Source organism: Monodelphis domestica, chromosome 1, assembly GCF_027887165.1.
Source record: "Monodelphis domestica isolate mMonDom1 chromosome 1, mMonDom1.pri, whole genome shotgun sequence".
Classification (NCBI taxonomy): Eukaryota; Metazoa; Chordata; class Mammalia; order Didelphimorphia; family Didelphidae; genus Monodelphis; species Monodelphis domestica.
In genome coordinates this window covers 98093700-98110269 of record NC_077227.1, presented here as the reverse complement: position 1 = coordinate 98110269, position 16570 = coordinate 98093700, and the positions used below count along the sequence as shown (strand labels likewise).

Sequence of the window (16570 nt, the reverse complement as noted above, 5' to 3'; positions counted from 1 at the left end):
TCAAGTGATCCTCATACTGCATCTTGAGGCCCTATTCCCCTCCCTTGGAAGCTATTATAGTTTTTTGATATCCTTTATAAAATATATCATGAATTTAATATAATAATCCATTTGAAGTTGAAAAGGACAGGGTGCAGAGAGATATCATTTCCTTCATTCTAGACAGGCTGCTCTTCCTGATGTAGCCTAAGATAACCTCAGCTTTTTGTTATATCCATTTGTACTGGAAAATTCCCATTTTTCCATGTGAAGCATTTTGAGCTATGTCATTTTTATGTGATACTTAAGTTTTTTAACATGTCCAATTTTAAGATAAACTCTATGTAATTTTATTTTATAAGATCCACTCCTTTATTTTAACCTGTTGAGATCTTTTTGTTTTGAGATCTACCTATTACTCTTCTGTATGTTATTTCCAAATTTAGTGAACCTGCTATTTATGCATTCATTCAAATTATTGGAAAAAAGTATAAAATAGTATAAGGAAAGATCCTTATGGCACTACACTACCCTAGAAATATTCCTCCAAGTGGGCATGGACCAATTATTGACTACTTTTTGATACTGGTCTTTTAACCAGTTCTATGTCAACCTCTTTGTATTTTCATCTAGTTTAAACCACTCTATTTTCTCTACAAAGATGATGTGAGAGATTTCATGAAATGTTTTGTTGAAATCTAGGCAGCCCATGTCTAAAAGTATTTTCTCTCATTTAACAACCTAGAAATCAAATAATTAAAAAAGAAAACAAAAGAAAGAAACGAAATGAGATTAAAACCATACTAATTGTAGTCATCACTACTTCCCTTTTTAGATATGCAGAAACTATATTTTTAACAATTCAGTCTAAGAATTTTTATGAAACATAATCCCTTTCATTTTCTATCATGCTGGAGAGGTTTAAAGAATGGATTAAAAATGTATCTCCTTCATAAGGACCAGCCTGGTTAAGCATGAAGACTCATAACTAGCAGGCTGCCTAATTGGTGGTGGCCACCTATAGAAAAAAAATATGACTCCTATGGATTTCATGGATTTCTATTCTTTTAAAGACAGTTCGGTAAATAGTGAATGTGTGTGTATGTATCTGTATATATATGTATATATACACATATATGCACACATAATGTTTAATAAATTTAAATAAATATTAACTTAGCTCTTGGTGATCTAAATTCAAGAATCTCATCTAGTGAGTGGATAGATATATATATATATAATCAATAATATAAATCTTTGACATTCTCATTATCAATGAAAGTAGAAGACAAAAATTAGTATATCTAAATAAAAGGATGGCTCACAATTTCTTCTTGGTGAAGCAAATAGAAGAGTTGGTGGAATTGTTTTATAGTGCATCCAAAGGCAACAACAAAAAAATAATAATTCTGTGGCACACTTGGTGATTTTATATTACAGGGCTGATGATAAGCATTTGCAAGAAGATCATAAAGTTAATTCAGTTTATGCATCAACATCTGTTACAAAGAAGGAGGTAGAAAAATTAATTCTACAAAGAACTTGATAAGACCCCCAAATAAAATAACACCATCTTTTAATACTTACTGACTTGAATACAGAAGCATATAATATAAACATGTTGGAAAGTAGGTTCGGATATAATAAATGAAAGAGAACAATGCCTTTTAGATTGTAGAGAAACCCTATACCTTTAAGTTCTTAGTACTTTATTAAAGGAGAAAACCGAGAGGTGAGATTTGAAGGAATCCAGGAAAGCCAGGTAGTGACAAAAAGGGGAGAGTATTTCAGAAATGGTGGACAGTTTGTAGATGACATTTTAATGATTGTATTTAGTCCCTAAATATTACAGAGTTTACAATTCTTCTGTTCATCTGAATGTGGTGACTTGAATTTATGATATAGAGTTATGTGCTCTCATAGTCCTTACTTATCTCGGCTATGAATATCCTATTAACCATTTTCGTTCAGTCTTTTCTAAACCAAAAACTATTCTTCCTGGCAGTGAAAGCAAAATCAAAATTAGAATTGAGTAGATAGAACTTTATTCTTTTTGTGGTCCATCATCATCAATCAAACAACGCTTAAATATGTGCCTCATTTTTTCTTTCATCCTCCTTTCACTCTAAAATAGAGACTTTTAAGTACTTCTTGTTGCCACATTGTGACATGGAGATAACCCTAGAGTCTTGATATTTATGATATTAGAATATAAGATCTGGCAGGAACAACTAGTCAATCAATCAATTAGCATTTATTAAATACCTATTATGTGCAAAATATTGTGGATACAAAGTGAGGCAAAAAAACCCCCAACCATTCTTGACTTTCAAGGAATTCATGGTCTAATCCAGGAAACAACTTGAAAACAACTATGTAGAAATAAGATATATACAGGATAAATGGAGAGTTGTCTCAGAGGAAAGGCATTAAGATTAATCAATACTGGGACAGACCTTACCGAAAGCAACACTTTAGCCAAGACTTGAAGGAAGTCAAGGAAGTCAGGATGTGGAGAGAAGGATGGAGAGAATTCCAGGCAAGAGTTTCAGGCAGTGAAAATGATCAGAGTTGGGAGATGGAGAGTCATGTGAGGAAAAGCAAGGAGCCCCTTGTCACTAGATCAGAGGATATGAAAGAAAGTGAATCGTGAAAAGACTGGAAAGCTAGGAAGGGACCAGGTTCTAAAGGGCTTGAAAACCAAATCATAGATTTTATATTTGATCCTGAAGGTAAAAGAAAGCCACTGGAGGTTACTAAAGATAAGAAATGATATAGCCAGACTTTCATTTTTGAAAGTTCGGTTTGACTGCTGAAATTATGGACTTTGTGAAAAACTGCATTTTCTCAGCACTAATCCAGCTAAGTTTGGAGATGTTCATCAGCTGGATGGCCTCACATTGCTACATTTCACAGGCACAGCAACTTTTAATTTTTAGAATGTTTTTCATCTGAATTGGTAGCAGGGAGAGTCATGCCAAAAAAACCCCACAGATTTCTCCTCCTGGAAGTAATAAGCAAGTAGAAAAATTAAGGTTATTATTCATCTTTTTGTTTCTCTTAAAATCAGCTTTATGCCTTGCACTCAGTAGAAAATTCAGTTGTTTAATTGACTTGAATACATCAGAGACAGGAAACTTTCCTTTATCTCTTCTTACATTTGCTATATTCTTCTTCATATTATGCTTATTTAAGCATTTGTGTAGCACTCTTACTAGATTGTAACCTTTTTGAGGGCAAGAACAACATTGTTTCCCATTCTAGTATTTCCCTTTTTTGAAATGTGCCTTGCACATTCTTCAGGAATAGTTGGTTGAATTGAATTACCTCTTGTTAACAAGGTTTAACAATAGCCTTATTTATTTTAAATCAATAAGAGAAATGTGCAAGTTTCTGCAAGTGGGCCATATTTTATTACTTTTAAAATACATTAAAAAATACATTAATGTTTAGGTTCCAGCATGATTAATATTTTATTAAAATTCAAATTTCCACTCCAAATCAGGTATTGATATTTCATAGAATTTAAACTCTGTTCTTTGAAACTGAGTTTGAAATGAAAGACTTAAAAACTCTTAAAGGAAGGAACTTTTTAAAAATTGATGTTGTCTTCATTCTCAGCACCCAACACAGTGCTCTGCAAGAATAGGCATGGGATGAGTTTGTTCAATTACATCAAGATGATTTTAGTTTCAAAGGATTTAGAACTAGAAATGACCACAGAGATCACCTAATCTAAAACCCACAGATAAGAAAATTGAAGTTATGAGTGTTAGGGACTTGCCCAAGATCAAATAGATAATAAGGGACGCAAATAGGATCTGGACTTGTCTTCAAACTCCAAATCCCTCTCCATGATATATGGTCATTAGAGATCCACTCAACCAAACCTCCTCTTCTACAAATGAAAAAAAAAAGCCTAAATTATCGTGGTTTTATTTAGTTGTTTAGGAGTCTTTTTATTTTCCTTTTTAAAAATAAAACTTTTTAAATTTCCTGGAAAATTAAAATTAAAAATTTCCTGGAAACACCAGGAGGTACTCTGTAGGTCATAGCAACTAAATTCTTAAAGAACAAAAAGGAAAATGATGAAAATGAAGGGGATACTGGTGATAAAAAATAATTTTAAATCTTTATTAGATTTGAAAATAACATGGAACAGCTAGATGATTAGAGAGCCAGACCTGGAGTCAGGAGGGCCTAGGTTCAAATCTGGCTTCAGGAGAGTTCCTAGCTGCTTGACCCTGGGCAAATCACTGAACACTGTTTGCCTAGTGCTTTTCCTACTATCCTAGAATTGTTACTAGGACAGAAAGTGGCTTAAAAAAAAGAAATATGGAAAACTTTCATATACACATATTTTGAATATGGTAGTTAACTATATTTTCTTTTTATACATATATATATGTTTTTCCTCATAAAAAGAGCTTATTATAATGGGGTGACCTATTCACAAGCAGGCTATAGTTGGACTAATATGATAGAAATGCCTCTTGTTGATAATTTTCAATTATTTTAGTACGATTTTTAGAATAGTGACAAAATGGCATATCAGAATTTTAGAATCAGAAGATACCTTAGAGATCATGTCATAGAACTTACCAATTTTTTTTAATTCCCAGAGAAATTCGGGGTTTTGGTCAGGATATAGCTAGGTGGCATAGTGGATAGAGTGCTATGTTTAAAGTCAGGAAGTCTCATCTTCCTGAGTTCAGTTATGGCATCAGACGCTAGCTGTGGGACCCTGAGAAAATCACTTTAAACTCTATTTGCCTCAGTTTTCTCCTCTGTAAAATGAGCGAACTACTCCAATATCTTTGTCAAGAAACTCAGTGGGGTCATGAAGTGTCAGGCATGACTGAAACAACTCAACAAAAAATAGAACTTTCTAATTTTTTCTATTCCCATAGAAGTTAAGGATCTTTCCCAGGCTTATGCAGCCAGATAGTAGCAGAGACAGCGCTAGAATTTAGAACATTAGACTCCTCTATCCACTATTTGTGGTTTTTAAACCACAAATAAATGTCATCCTTTAGTAGCAGAATGATGGCAAACAAGAAATTTTCTAGAATTTTAAGCATAAAAATATCATTTAAAATGATCAGTCAAGAGCATCTTGACATCATCTTTTCATTAATAGGGAATTATATAAATTTAGATACAAAGCTTTTAAAAATTATTTAAGGCAGAGAACATGCTTTTAAAATTCTCATTGTAATTCTTACAGCACTTAATATTTTTAAAGGAAAAAACCAATTGCTACTGGCTCCTATGTCTGAGCTTTCATTTCTACATTTTAGGAGACCATGAAGAAAAAAATAAAAGAAGAGGAAGAAAGATTTACTAAGGAGATTACAGACTTCAATAATGAATATGGATTAATAAATAAAAGAGAACTTTTGATCAAAGAAAAAGTCAAGCTTGAAATATCTGATTTAGAGAAACAGGAAAATATTTTGAAAAGTGGTAGGTATATCTTGACTTCTGGGCATCATTAGGAAATTAGATGTTTCCGATCAATAAAATGTCTAGAGGGCTCAGATTTAACCTTTTACATGCCACAACCTTTATTGTAATTTGTTTTTAATGTAGTCTTTAAAAAAGTATTCTGTATTCCTTTACTTTAATAAGCCAACTGTTTCAGGAATGATTTGAGCTAGAAGCACCTAAGAAACAATGACAAGAAAATGAATGGCAAGAGAGAGCAGGACTTTTGGATAGTTTTTGTTTTACTTATCTTAAAGACTCAGGACTATAATATGAATGTGATCTCACGAATGGGTGCTGACCCTGAACTTAATTTCTTGGAGAAAAAAATCCATCATATGAAGTTCCTTTGGAGGTATTTCTTTCTTTCTCATAAAGAATGCACAGCTCTCCAGGACATTGTAATATGTTTTTTTCCCTAAAAAATTTGTTATTGAATCAAAGGCTAAGACATCCCTGTCTCAGGTGAATTGCTGTCAAATCCTCTTCACTGTTATTAGAGAAGATAATGAGGTGGGGCAGTGGATATAGCTTGCTGGTAGAAGTCAGGAAGGCCTCTGTTCCATTGTGGCCTCAGATATTAGTTGTGTTCCCCTAGACAGATCATATAACCTTCATATGGCTCAGTTTCTTCACCTGTAAATGAAAATAAAAATAGCATCTACTCCCTGGGATTGTTGTTGAGCTAAAACTTGAAAGCACTATTCTAGTTATTTCTACTCGTCCTCATCCTCGTCCTCCTCCTTCTCCTCCTTCTCCTCCTTCTCCATCTTCTCCTTCTCATCCTCCTTTTCTCCTCTTCCTCCTTCTCCTCCTCCATCTTCTACTTTTTTTCCTCCTCCTCCTTTTTCTCCTTCTCCTCCTTCTCCATTTTCTCCTTCTCATCCTCCTTTTCTCCTCTTCCTCCTTCTCCTCCTCAATCTTCTCCTTTTCTTCCTCCTCTTCCTTTTTCTTCTCCTCCTCCTTTTCCATCTCCTCCTCCTCTCCCTCCCTTCTCATCCTCCTTTGAGGATGTTAGCTCCACTCAAAGCATCTAAAAGAATGATGCATTTGGTGTTGGAGGATCTAGGTTTTGAATCTAAGCTCTGCTACTACCTCTGCAGTGTTACCTATTTAAAATTGGGTAGGAAACAAACTATCTAGTCCTCAGTTTTCTCATTCAAAAATGAGAGAGAAACTGTCTTCTGGGACCTTTTCAAGCCCTAAAACTAGGTTTTTTCGGATCCTATGATTATATAACCTCTAAAATCCATTCCAAATCTAAGTCTGTTTTTTTTTTTCTGCACCAAAACAGCCCAAAGGATTGTGGTTACTGAGTATTGAAGACGTTTTCCTTTTCTTTCCTCTCTTTGAATAACTGGGGAAATAAATATATGCATAAGTCTATACAGAGAAAGATAAGATCCATTTGAACCTTTCCTGAGAAACTGGTGAGCTAGTTGGCTGACTGGTTGATAGCATCATGAGAAAAACCTGAAAGTTGGTGAATGCCTCTTCTGTAGTATCCTATCACTCCCATTCCTCCAACACCTAGGACTTGACAGGCAAGGACACTCAGCTAGATTGGTCCTTATACATGAATTTTTAAATGATTCTGGGAATTTGCACACAGATATCCTAAAATGCTTAATGTAGTTTTAAGTTATAATAATTTAAAACTGTAGAAAGACTTTGGGGACATTTTGTACATCTTTAGGATTCCTCATTGTATATTCAAAGATTTATGCTTTTATCTTCTGCCAATATTTTTTCTAAAATTATTAATATTCTAGTCAAGATGGTAGCATGAGAGGATTTAAGGGAGCTAAAACAATAAATGGAAACACTAGAGAGAAGAAAACAGGCTGGAGAATCACTCAGGAAAAAATTTTAAATCAATTACAAGTGAAAATGAGCAAAATGAAAAAAGGGTTGATATAATTAAAAAAATGCTATAGAGAAACTGAATCAGCTAAATTACCAGAAGCAATGCAAGTGGAAAGAAAAACCATGCAAGATCTCCTGAGAGACATCCTCATATGGATAATGAAATTAAGCGAGAATTAACATTGGAAAGACAATTACAAGACCAAATAAAAGAAAACCTTTTAAAGAAAGTAAGAAATCATGAGAACTCAAGCTAGAATTAAAAGATGCTGGGAATCTTTGGAATGAAATGATGAAGAAAATGACTAATATTGAAACTCTAGAAAAAATTAACATCTATAGATATAAGAAAAAATATATAATCTCTCTGATCTATTCTAGTTCTGAAATTTTTGATATTTTCACTCCAAACTTGAATCAGTATGATTTCAGTAAAATGCTATATACATGTTTAATTAATTGGACATTTAACAGAAAATTGAATAACATAGTGCAAAACTGCTACAAATATGAAATTATAAAATCACAGAATAAAAAACAATAATTATCTAAATACTGAAAAACTATGTAGATTGAAATGACAAACTTAGAGGATACATCATGATGCAGCAACTTTACTCAGAATTTCTGACATGTAGGGGCAGCTGGGTTGCTCAGTGGATTGAGAGCCAGACCTAGGGATGGGACGTCCTAGATTCAAATCTGACCTCAGACACTTCCCGGCTGTGTGACCCTGGGAAAGTCACTTACCCCCATTGCCTAGCCCTTACTACTCTTCTGCCTTAGAACCAATACACAATATTGATTTTAATACAGAAGCTAAGGGTTTAAAAAAAAAAGAATTTCTGACATGCTAGAAAAAACTTTGCAGTGGAAGTTTCAAAAATATATTTTAGGAAATCATCAAAGAAAAGCTCCCAAGATTAGAAAAAATAAACTGCAAAAAATAGAAAAAAAATTGTATGACTTCAATAAACAAGACTTCAAATTTCAATATGCCTATATTAATTATGGGACAGGTAGGTTGCACAGTGGTTAGAATACCCATCCAGTAGTCAGGAGGACCTGAGCTCAAATCTGGCATCAGACACTTACTAGCTGTGTGACCCTATGCAAGTCACTTAACTTTGTTTGTCTCAGATTCCTCATCTGTAAAATAAACTGGAGAATAAAATGATAAATCGCTCCAGTATCTTTGCCAAGAAAACTTCAGATGGGGTCACACGAAAGAGTTGGACACAATTGAAAAAGACAAATTGTAGTTTAAGTCCAACATTACAACCAGAAGGAAAAAATTTATTTCACACTGCCAAAGGAAATCCAGCTCAGAGTAAACACTTTTCAAGGAGTGCAAGGCCATCTGGAGAAAATGAAATATAACAAGTAAAAAGAATGTAATCTCATCAATGTGGGTACCCCTTCCTTCCAGCAGTAAAGATCATAATCTAGAGAGGGGAGAAATAGGGCACAATGGAAAGAGTCGAGGCCAAATCCTAGTGGGACTATTTAATGTCTGGGCAATCCTGGGGGCAACTAGAGCTCAGGACCTGGAATCTAGAAGGCCTGAGTTCAAATCTGACCTCAGAAACTTTTAGCTGTTTCCCTGGGCAAGTTACTTATCCATAATTTGCCTCAGTTTCCTCAACTGTAAAATGGGGATAATTACAGCAGCTACCCCCCCCCTTCCCCATGTCTGCTGTGATAATCAGAGAAGATAATATTTGTAATATGTGTAGCACAGTGCCTGGCACACAGTAAGTGCTACATAAATGTTTATTCCTTCTTAGACATTAACCTTAATCCCCTTTTAATCCCTTGGAGTTGATGCCTCAACCCCCTACTCTCCTCAACTCTAATGTAAGAGAGTTGAAATCAATAATCTTCTATTATTCCCTACTAAGTACTCTATTGCTATTGTGTGCTTATCGTATACTACTTTTGTTTTTATATACTTATATTCATGGCTAGATTCTAAGTTCATGGAGGACAAAGTCTCATACATCTTTTGATCTCTCAATTTTGCTTTCTCTGTCTCTTTGTCTCTGTCTCTGTATGCCTTTCTATCTCCCTCTGTCTCTATGTCTCTCTCTTTCCCTCTGCCTTTGTCTCTCTATCTCTGTCTGTCTGTCTGTCATTCTCTGTTTCTGTTTTTCTCTTTCTCCCTGTTTCTTTGTCTCTGTCTCTCCCTCTGTCTGTGTCTGTCTGCCTCTGTCTGTTTGTCTGTCTCTCTGACTCTGTCTCTGTCTCTGTCTCTTTCTCTCTGTCTCTCTCTCTCTCTTTCTCTCTGTCTCTGTCTCTCTCTGTCTCTCTCTGTCTCTCTCTGTCTCTCTCTTTCTCTCTCTGTCTCTCTCTCTCTTTCTTTCTCTCTGTCTCTGTCTCTGTCTCTCTCTCTCTTTCTTTCTCTCTCTCTCTGTCTCTGTCTCTTTCTCTTTCTCTCTGTCTCTCTCTCTCTCTTTCTCTCTGTCTCTGTCTCTGTCTCTCTCTGTCTCTCTCTGTCTCTCTGTCTCTCTCTCTCTTGCTCCCATTTTCATACGTTCCATTTTAGGGATAGAATTTTCCCCTTAAATCTTTTATAAGTAGGAACAAGAAAATGAAGTGATGAAATGTATATTTTTGTTCTGGGAGTGTTTAAGAATCTAACGTGGATTTCTGATGATGTTTGACTTTAATCTAGAGAATGAAACCATGCCTCGGAAATCCAAATGCCTTTCTATCACTGTCATGTTTAATTTCTATAGATCATTTGTCTATACATATCCTGAATCAAAGAACCCTGTTGACGTTGTTCTGTTATCTTTTTTTTTTCCTTTATAAGTTTATAAGGTTATCCTGGGTCTAAACTTTCTGTGATTGTTAACTGTTGTTATTTTTCAATTGTTTCAGTTGTGTCTGATTCTTTATGACTCCATTTGGGTTTTTCTTGGCAAAGAGTGTTTTGCTATTTCCTTTTCCAGCTCATTTTACAGATGAGGAACTGAGATCAAAAGAGTTAAGTGACTTTCCCAGGGTCACACATATCTAAGGCCAGTTTTGAATTCAAGATAATGAGTCTTCCTGGTTTCAGGCCTGGCATTCTATCCACATGCCACCTAGCTGCCCCCATCCTTTGGAAATTAATATTTAATTATACTTATATTTTACAGTTAAGATTTAAGGTATCTCCAACGTTGGTAGAAATCAGAGAATAGCTAATCCAGAAATCTTTTAAAATCCATTATGCGATTAATCATTATGGTGTATTTCCCTGTGGTTTTCATTTAAAATTATTTGTAATTCTTCCATGCATAAACTAATCGGAAAACTAAGATAGTGTGATAAAATTTGGAGTGGAATTTGGATGAAAAGCATGCATCAAGAAGAGGATGGGTCAAAATGGTTGACCCATTTGGAGATATTGCCACATGGACAATGATTTAGTTAGAGATAGAATTGTGGGAAACATCCATCATCCCCATCAGCCATGGGGCAGTCCATAGGGTTGGGAGCTGGAAGGGCAGCCACATGTATGTTCGATGTCTGGGGATTAACATTTACTTGGGTTTTTAGACAAAGGACTTGCCTTGCTGCCATTGGAATAATCAGATAAAAGGACATGGACCAATAGCAAAAGAATTCTCTAAATATTAACCTTGAAAGACTATTCTAACTGCAGGAGAGTGGGCATGGAACTCAGAAGACCTCAGAATGTGGGAAAATTGAAATTATAATTGTGCAACATCAGCAAACTGGTAAAAGTGTTTCAGCGTCCATTTCTTCTTAGAACTAGGAACAGTTATGTGTTAAGAGAACCATCATGTCCCCAGGACAATTCTGAGGGACTTATGAGAAAGAACGCTATCCACACCCAGAGAAAGAACTGAGGGAGTAGAAACTGAGAAGAAAAACAACTGCTTGATCACGAGTCGATGGGGACAAGATTGGGGATGTAGACTCTAAACAATCACCGTAGTGCAATTATCAATAATATGGAAATAGGTATGGATCAATTACACATGTAAAACCCAATGGAATTGAGCACTGGCTACAGAAGGGGGGTGGGAGGAGGGGAAGGGAATAACATGAATCATGTAATCATGGAAAAATGTTCTAAATTAATTAGTTAAATAAAAATTTAAAAAAAATTTAAAAAATATTAAAAAAATAAAAGCACTGGATATCATAACTAAAAAAGAGAAAGAGAGAGAGAGAACCATCATCACATGATAGGGGGTAGGTCTGGGAAAGCAGAGACAAAAATTCCTCTGGTTATTTGCACATTATACTATTAGCAAATAACTTTCTCTAAAATTGTTTCACATCTGTAAAATGGGGAGAATAATAAATTAATAAATAGATAATAATATTTATATTTAATAATGTAAAATATATCATTAATATGAATATAACTATTATAATAAATAACTATTTTACAGCATTTTTGTGAAAATCTAATGAGATAATATATGTAAAGCATTTTGCAAATCTTAAAGGATCAATAAAAATGTAAATTCCCACTTTAGAAATTGTGAAACACCTGGTAGTATTTGCATGTGACAAATTGATTAAAGTGGACTAGGAATGCATTGGATGACTGGAGAAAATCAGCTTAAGCCTAAAATTTTAGCACACTGATAATCCAATATTGACTATAACAGAGTTCTGTAATGCTAATATACTATATTAAATAAATGTTTTCTCAGAAATGAAGACAATGGAACATAAGGATGTTCAGTTAAATGAACTTCAGCATCAAAAGAATGAATTGATACAGGAATTATTTACTCTTCAGGAAAAACTTAAAGGTATTACTTTATAATTTAATAATTTTAGGTCTCAAAATACTAATGGGAATAGTTGCATATCTATATGTTTACAAAGGAATGATAAAAGCATATAAACCAATTTTATTGCAGTGCCTTTCCATTAGAGGTTTTTTGGCAATGTCACATTGAAAGGGAATCTGTGGACTCTTTGAAAACAACAACAAAACACTATACTGACCACCTGGGACATAGTGGCTTTTTGTAATACCTAGAGACTGTTTTATAATATGGTGTTTGATGTTGTTGTTGGTTGTTGGGGGGTTGTGTGTGTGTGTGTGTGTGTGTGTGTGTGTGTGTGTGTGTGTGTGTGTTTTGCTATGTTGGAAGTTGGAAGGTGTTAAATTATTTTATTATATTAAATCTTGTGTTAATACCTTGACATAGAGCTTAAATCAACTGTATAATTTTGATTTTGTACAACAGAACTGAAAAGGTACTGAAATAGTCTATGTGGAGGAGAATACAGGGGATAGTTAACAGAATCATAAAATCTTAGATTTGTAAGGGAAAATACATCAATCCATTCATCTCCTAGTCCAGAAAGTAGAAAAACAACTTCCAAGGTCACATAGCTGACAGTCAAAGCAAGAAGCCAGTCTTAGGAATGACCATTTCATTTTTATCTTTTAGTTATTGAAAATAATATAAACGAAGCCAGGCATACCACTAAACTTTTAGAGGAAGAAAAAGTCAGAATCAGCGAAAAACCCCAGAATGATCCTGAATGTAAAAGGTAAGCCCTATTCTAATTATATATTCTGCACTGCCATAGCAATGTGGTACCATGGCAGTCATCATCTCTAGAGTCCATCAGTTGGACAGTCCATGTTTCAGAACCGGGACTGCTAAGAAATTCTTTGTGACAATTTTTTTGGGGAAAGATGCTGGAAAGAGAGCAGTTAAAAGTTGGAGTCACAATTTCATCCTGCATCAGTGGGGCCATTTGAATATTCTAGGGTAAAGCACTAGACCAGATTTTTGTTTTCCTGCTTTCCTCCTCCAGCAAGGCATGTGGCCCAGATTTCAAAAAGTATCTCCAAAATATGTGTTTTTATTTCCTTGATAGGAAACTGCTACCTTTTGCAGAGGCTGAAGTTGGAGACATCCTTTGCTTCCAACACAGATTCAAACATTTCCCCAAATCTCCATCATAGCTACTCACATAAACCATGAAAATAAGCCTTCAGTAAAGAACAGAGGCCAGCCTAGAGAGACAGGTTCAAATCTGACTTCAGATACTTCCTTGCGGTGACCTTGGGCAAGAAACCTATTCCCGTTGCCTAGCCCTTACCATTCTTTTGCCTTGGAACCAATATGCAATATTGATTTTAAGACAGAATGTAAGGGTTTTAAAAAAATAGAGTAAGGGGAAAATTAAGGGTAGGGACTCTCAGGGATCTAACAGCATTCAGTTCTAGAATTCACTGTTAAGTTCAGAAAGAGTAAGCTTTTATTTCTTGAGTCTCTTTCCACTCTTGGGGAGGAGGAGGAGGAGACCAAAATTCAAGAGAGTTGCTCAGTTTATAGGAGTTGTTTTCTTTCCCAACTTAGAGAGAAGGGAATTGTCTTTGAGGTGTTAGATGTCTTATCTCACCAACCATTATCCCCACTGGCACAGGGATGCTCCCATCTCAGTCTTTCTAGGTAAGGAAAATGGCAGGAGAGCACAAACCGACAATACTTAATCCAGAATGTCCATATGGCTTCAAGTCAGAGAATGAACTCCAAACTCCAGATTTAAACACCTTTTTTCCCCAGTGTTTTACTCCCAGAAATCTTCTCAAAAATACTCCCAGGAGTCCCAGATCCAAAATGGCTCCCACTGTTTGGATTCTTAGCATAGCATCATTTGGATCATCTCCTCTTCACCTTTGTGCAGCTTATAAGTGGAATGTTATCATCACTTTTAAATAAAATATTTATTTTGTCTAATATAGTTCAGTGTAGTTCTGAGTTAAACTTCAGAAGATAATTATGAAGTAGAATATTATTCTAATATTTAACCAATTGAAAATTATTACTTGTAAATTTGATAGGGTATTATGTTGTTGAGAGGTAGTGTGAATTATTAGATACAGCTAACCTTTGAGACAGAAAGACCTGCTATTCAGTTCTTTGAACACTCATCATTTCTGATAATGGGAAAATTACTTAAACTCATTTCCCAGGCCACTTTTTAATACTAAAATTTTTAAAAGATAAATTGCATTGGTGGGAGGAATTTCCACACCTAGAGTTCCTTACAGCATTGAAAGCATAGTTCTTCAGCTGCCTAAATATGTTATTAATATTTAAAACCCTTTTGAGTTTATATGCAATGTTTTCCTCTTTAAAAATCATTGTGTACTCAGTGCTGTTCATTTGAGAAGCAGTTGAATAGTGGTAAGAGATCTAAGAATCAGAACTGAGTTCTACTATAAGTTATTTATCTAAAACAAAAAGGTGTCATGTCAGACTAAATGATCTCTATGTTCTCACCTAATATACAATGAGAGATGATAAAATTTGCATTGTTAATCATTCTATATTCTGCTATTTTTAACCTCTGGTTTAAAAAAATTATCCAGAAATCTAAGATTTTTCATTCATGCTTGCACTTTAGAAGAAAATCAGAAAAAACCCCAAATCCACCACTTTATCAAAAATTGATTATTTTTGTTATGTGCATGAAGAATGAAAATGTTTCTGCTGCTTAGGGTTTTTATGTGTTTTTGCCCAATCCTATAACACAAGAATAGCATGTGTTTGAAATTTCTTATGGTCATATGCTCTAGGAAAAATCCCAAATGTATTAATTTGACTTACATTATTTAATAATTCAGTTTTTATTTGCTGGATTAATTTTAAAAAACAGCTTTGCTTCTTAGGTTTCATATTATGAGAAAGAGAAACCTCATTACCAAAACCATGAAGAAGCAAATGAAGCCTTCTTTCACATAAATCATACAGGAAATATGTCCACTAGAGCTGAACAAATGCTTCATATTAACAGTGTATTGCCTTAGGCCATCATTCTAGTGGTTTTGAGAAAATATTTGCAATTTAATTTTATGTTAAGTTTTATAAGCAGAAAATATCAATCTCTTGAGTGATCTGTGTGATGCAAAATGAGTTTCTGTAATGACAATCTGCTCATTGATTGTTTTAGACTTTTTTTATGGCAGTGCCCACTAGCATCATTACAGTCAGTATTGTAAGGATTTCCATTATGAACCCCAGTTTCAAAGGTTTATAACTCAGTTATAAAAATATGCTCTAGGCGAAAATTAAACATACATAGTCTGTTAGGGAGCACTTGTTTTCTAACAAATGGCAGCATAGGAAATTTGGATGGAAAGGATCATTGGTCCATGCACCCTGCTCCATTCATTGCATTTTGGAAGCTACAAATCGAATGCTCTGAACTTATCTATTGCCACTTTAAATTCTCTGATATGTGTAACTTTACTTAGTTCCCTTGTCAGTTTCACCAAAAAAATGTCCCAAGTGTGAAGAGCTAACTTACTGAGTGTGAAGATATAGGGGAAAGGACCATCAATCTTATAGCTCGTGCAGTAACTAGAGGCTGATGGCAGACTAGCATATGTCACTGTATTTAATAAACTGAAACCATGAAGGCCAGAATAAATTTAACTTAAACATTTAATTTAATTTAAGCATTTTAGAAGGAATGTCTTCTTATGATGTGTTAAAATATCAGAGTGTGTTCTCTAAGGATTTTGTTGTGTTCATTCAATTTTGGTAGTGAGAATTATAAAAAATAAAATTATAATGTATTCTTTTTATGATTACTGATATCATTATTCTTATTAAATCTTGACCAGAAGAACTTAAATATCTATTGTAAAAGAACATTTGCAATAGTATTTCTCTTTTTGAGCTGATGTGTGTAATAATCAGAGCACACTGATTTATAATTGCTCTATTTCTGACACTGAAATTCTCTTATATAGTTAGTAGCTTTTCTGTGTTTTTCATTGTGATTCAAGTTTGTTATTGAAACTTATCTTTATGTCATCTGTGCATTTATATAGCCAGTAATTGGTATTATTGGCTATTGAGTCTAGAAGGCTTGACTTCAAATTAGAACTCTGTATTTAATTGGGTTAAGTGACCCTGGGCAAATCACTTGAACTTTCTCAATGTCCCAGGACTTTCTCTATGGCATTTATCTGCAAGGATGGTACCAGGGGTTCTTGAGGAAATCACAAGTGTGGGGAGAAAAAAAAGACACGATGGAGACCTCTTTAACAGTTTTCTTTATCCCTCCCTGTTTTTAGAAAACTCACAAAGGTATTTTAAAACTTTTTGTTTCTAAAATATTTTTATATTAAACCCAATGAAATAGTAGATTTATCAGGGAGAGAACCAAGACAACCATTAGTCTCCACCCCGGAGTAGTAGCTATTTATCATTTGGTGAGTCAATTTATTGTT

At 34.5% G+C, this 16570-nt stretch overlaps 1 protein-coding gene across 1 annotated transcript in view; it reads left to right on the top strand.

The window, feature by feature from the left end:
• CCDC172 (coiled-coil domain containing 172) overlaps window positions 1–16570 on the top strand; it is a 60270-nt gene that overhangs the window by 30103 nt on the left and 13597 nt on the right. Inside the window, exons 5-7 of the mRNA XM_007478939.2 lie at window positions 5280–5445; window positions 12012–12113; window positions 12765–12867. Of these exons, the coding sequence (XP_007479001.1) occupies window positions 5280–5445; window positions 12012–12113; window positions 12765–12867 (371 nt within the window). The remainder of the gene's footprint in view (window positions 1–5279; window positions 5446–12011; window positions 12114–12764; window positions 12868–16570) is intronic.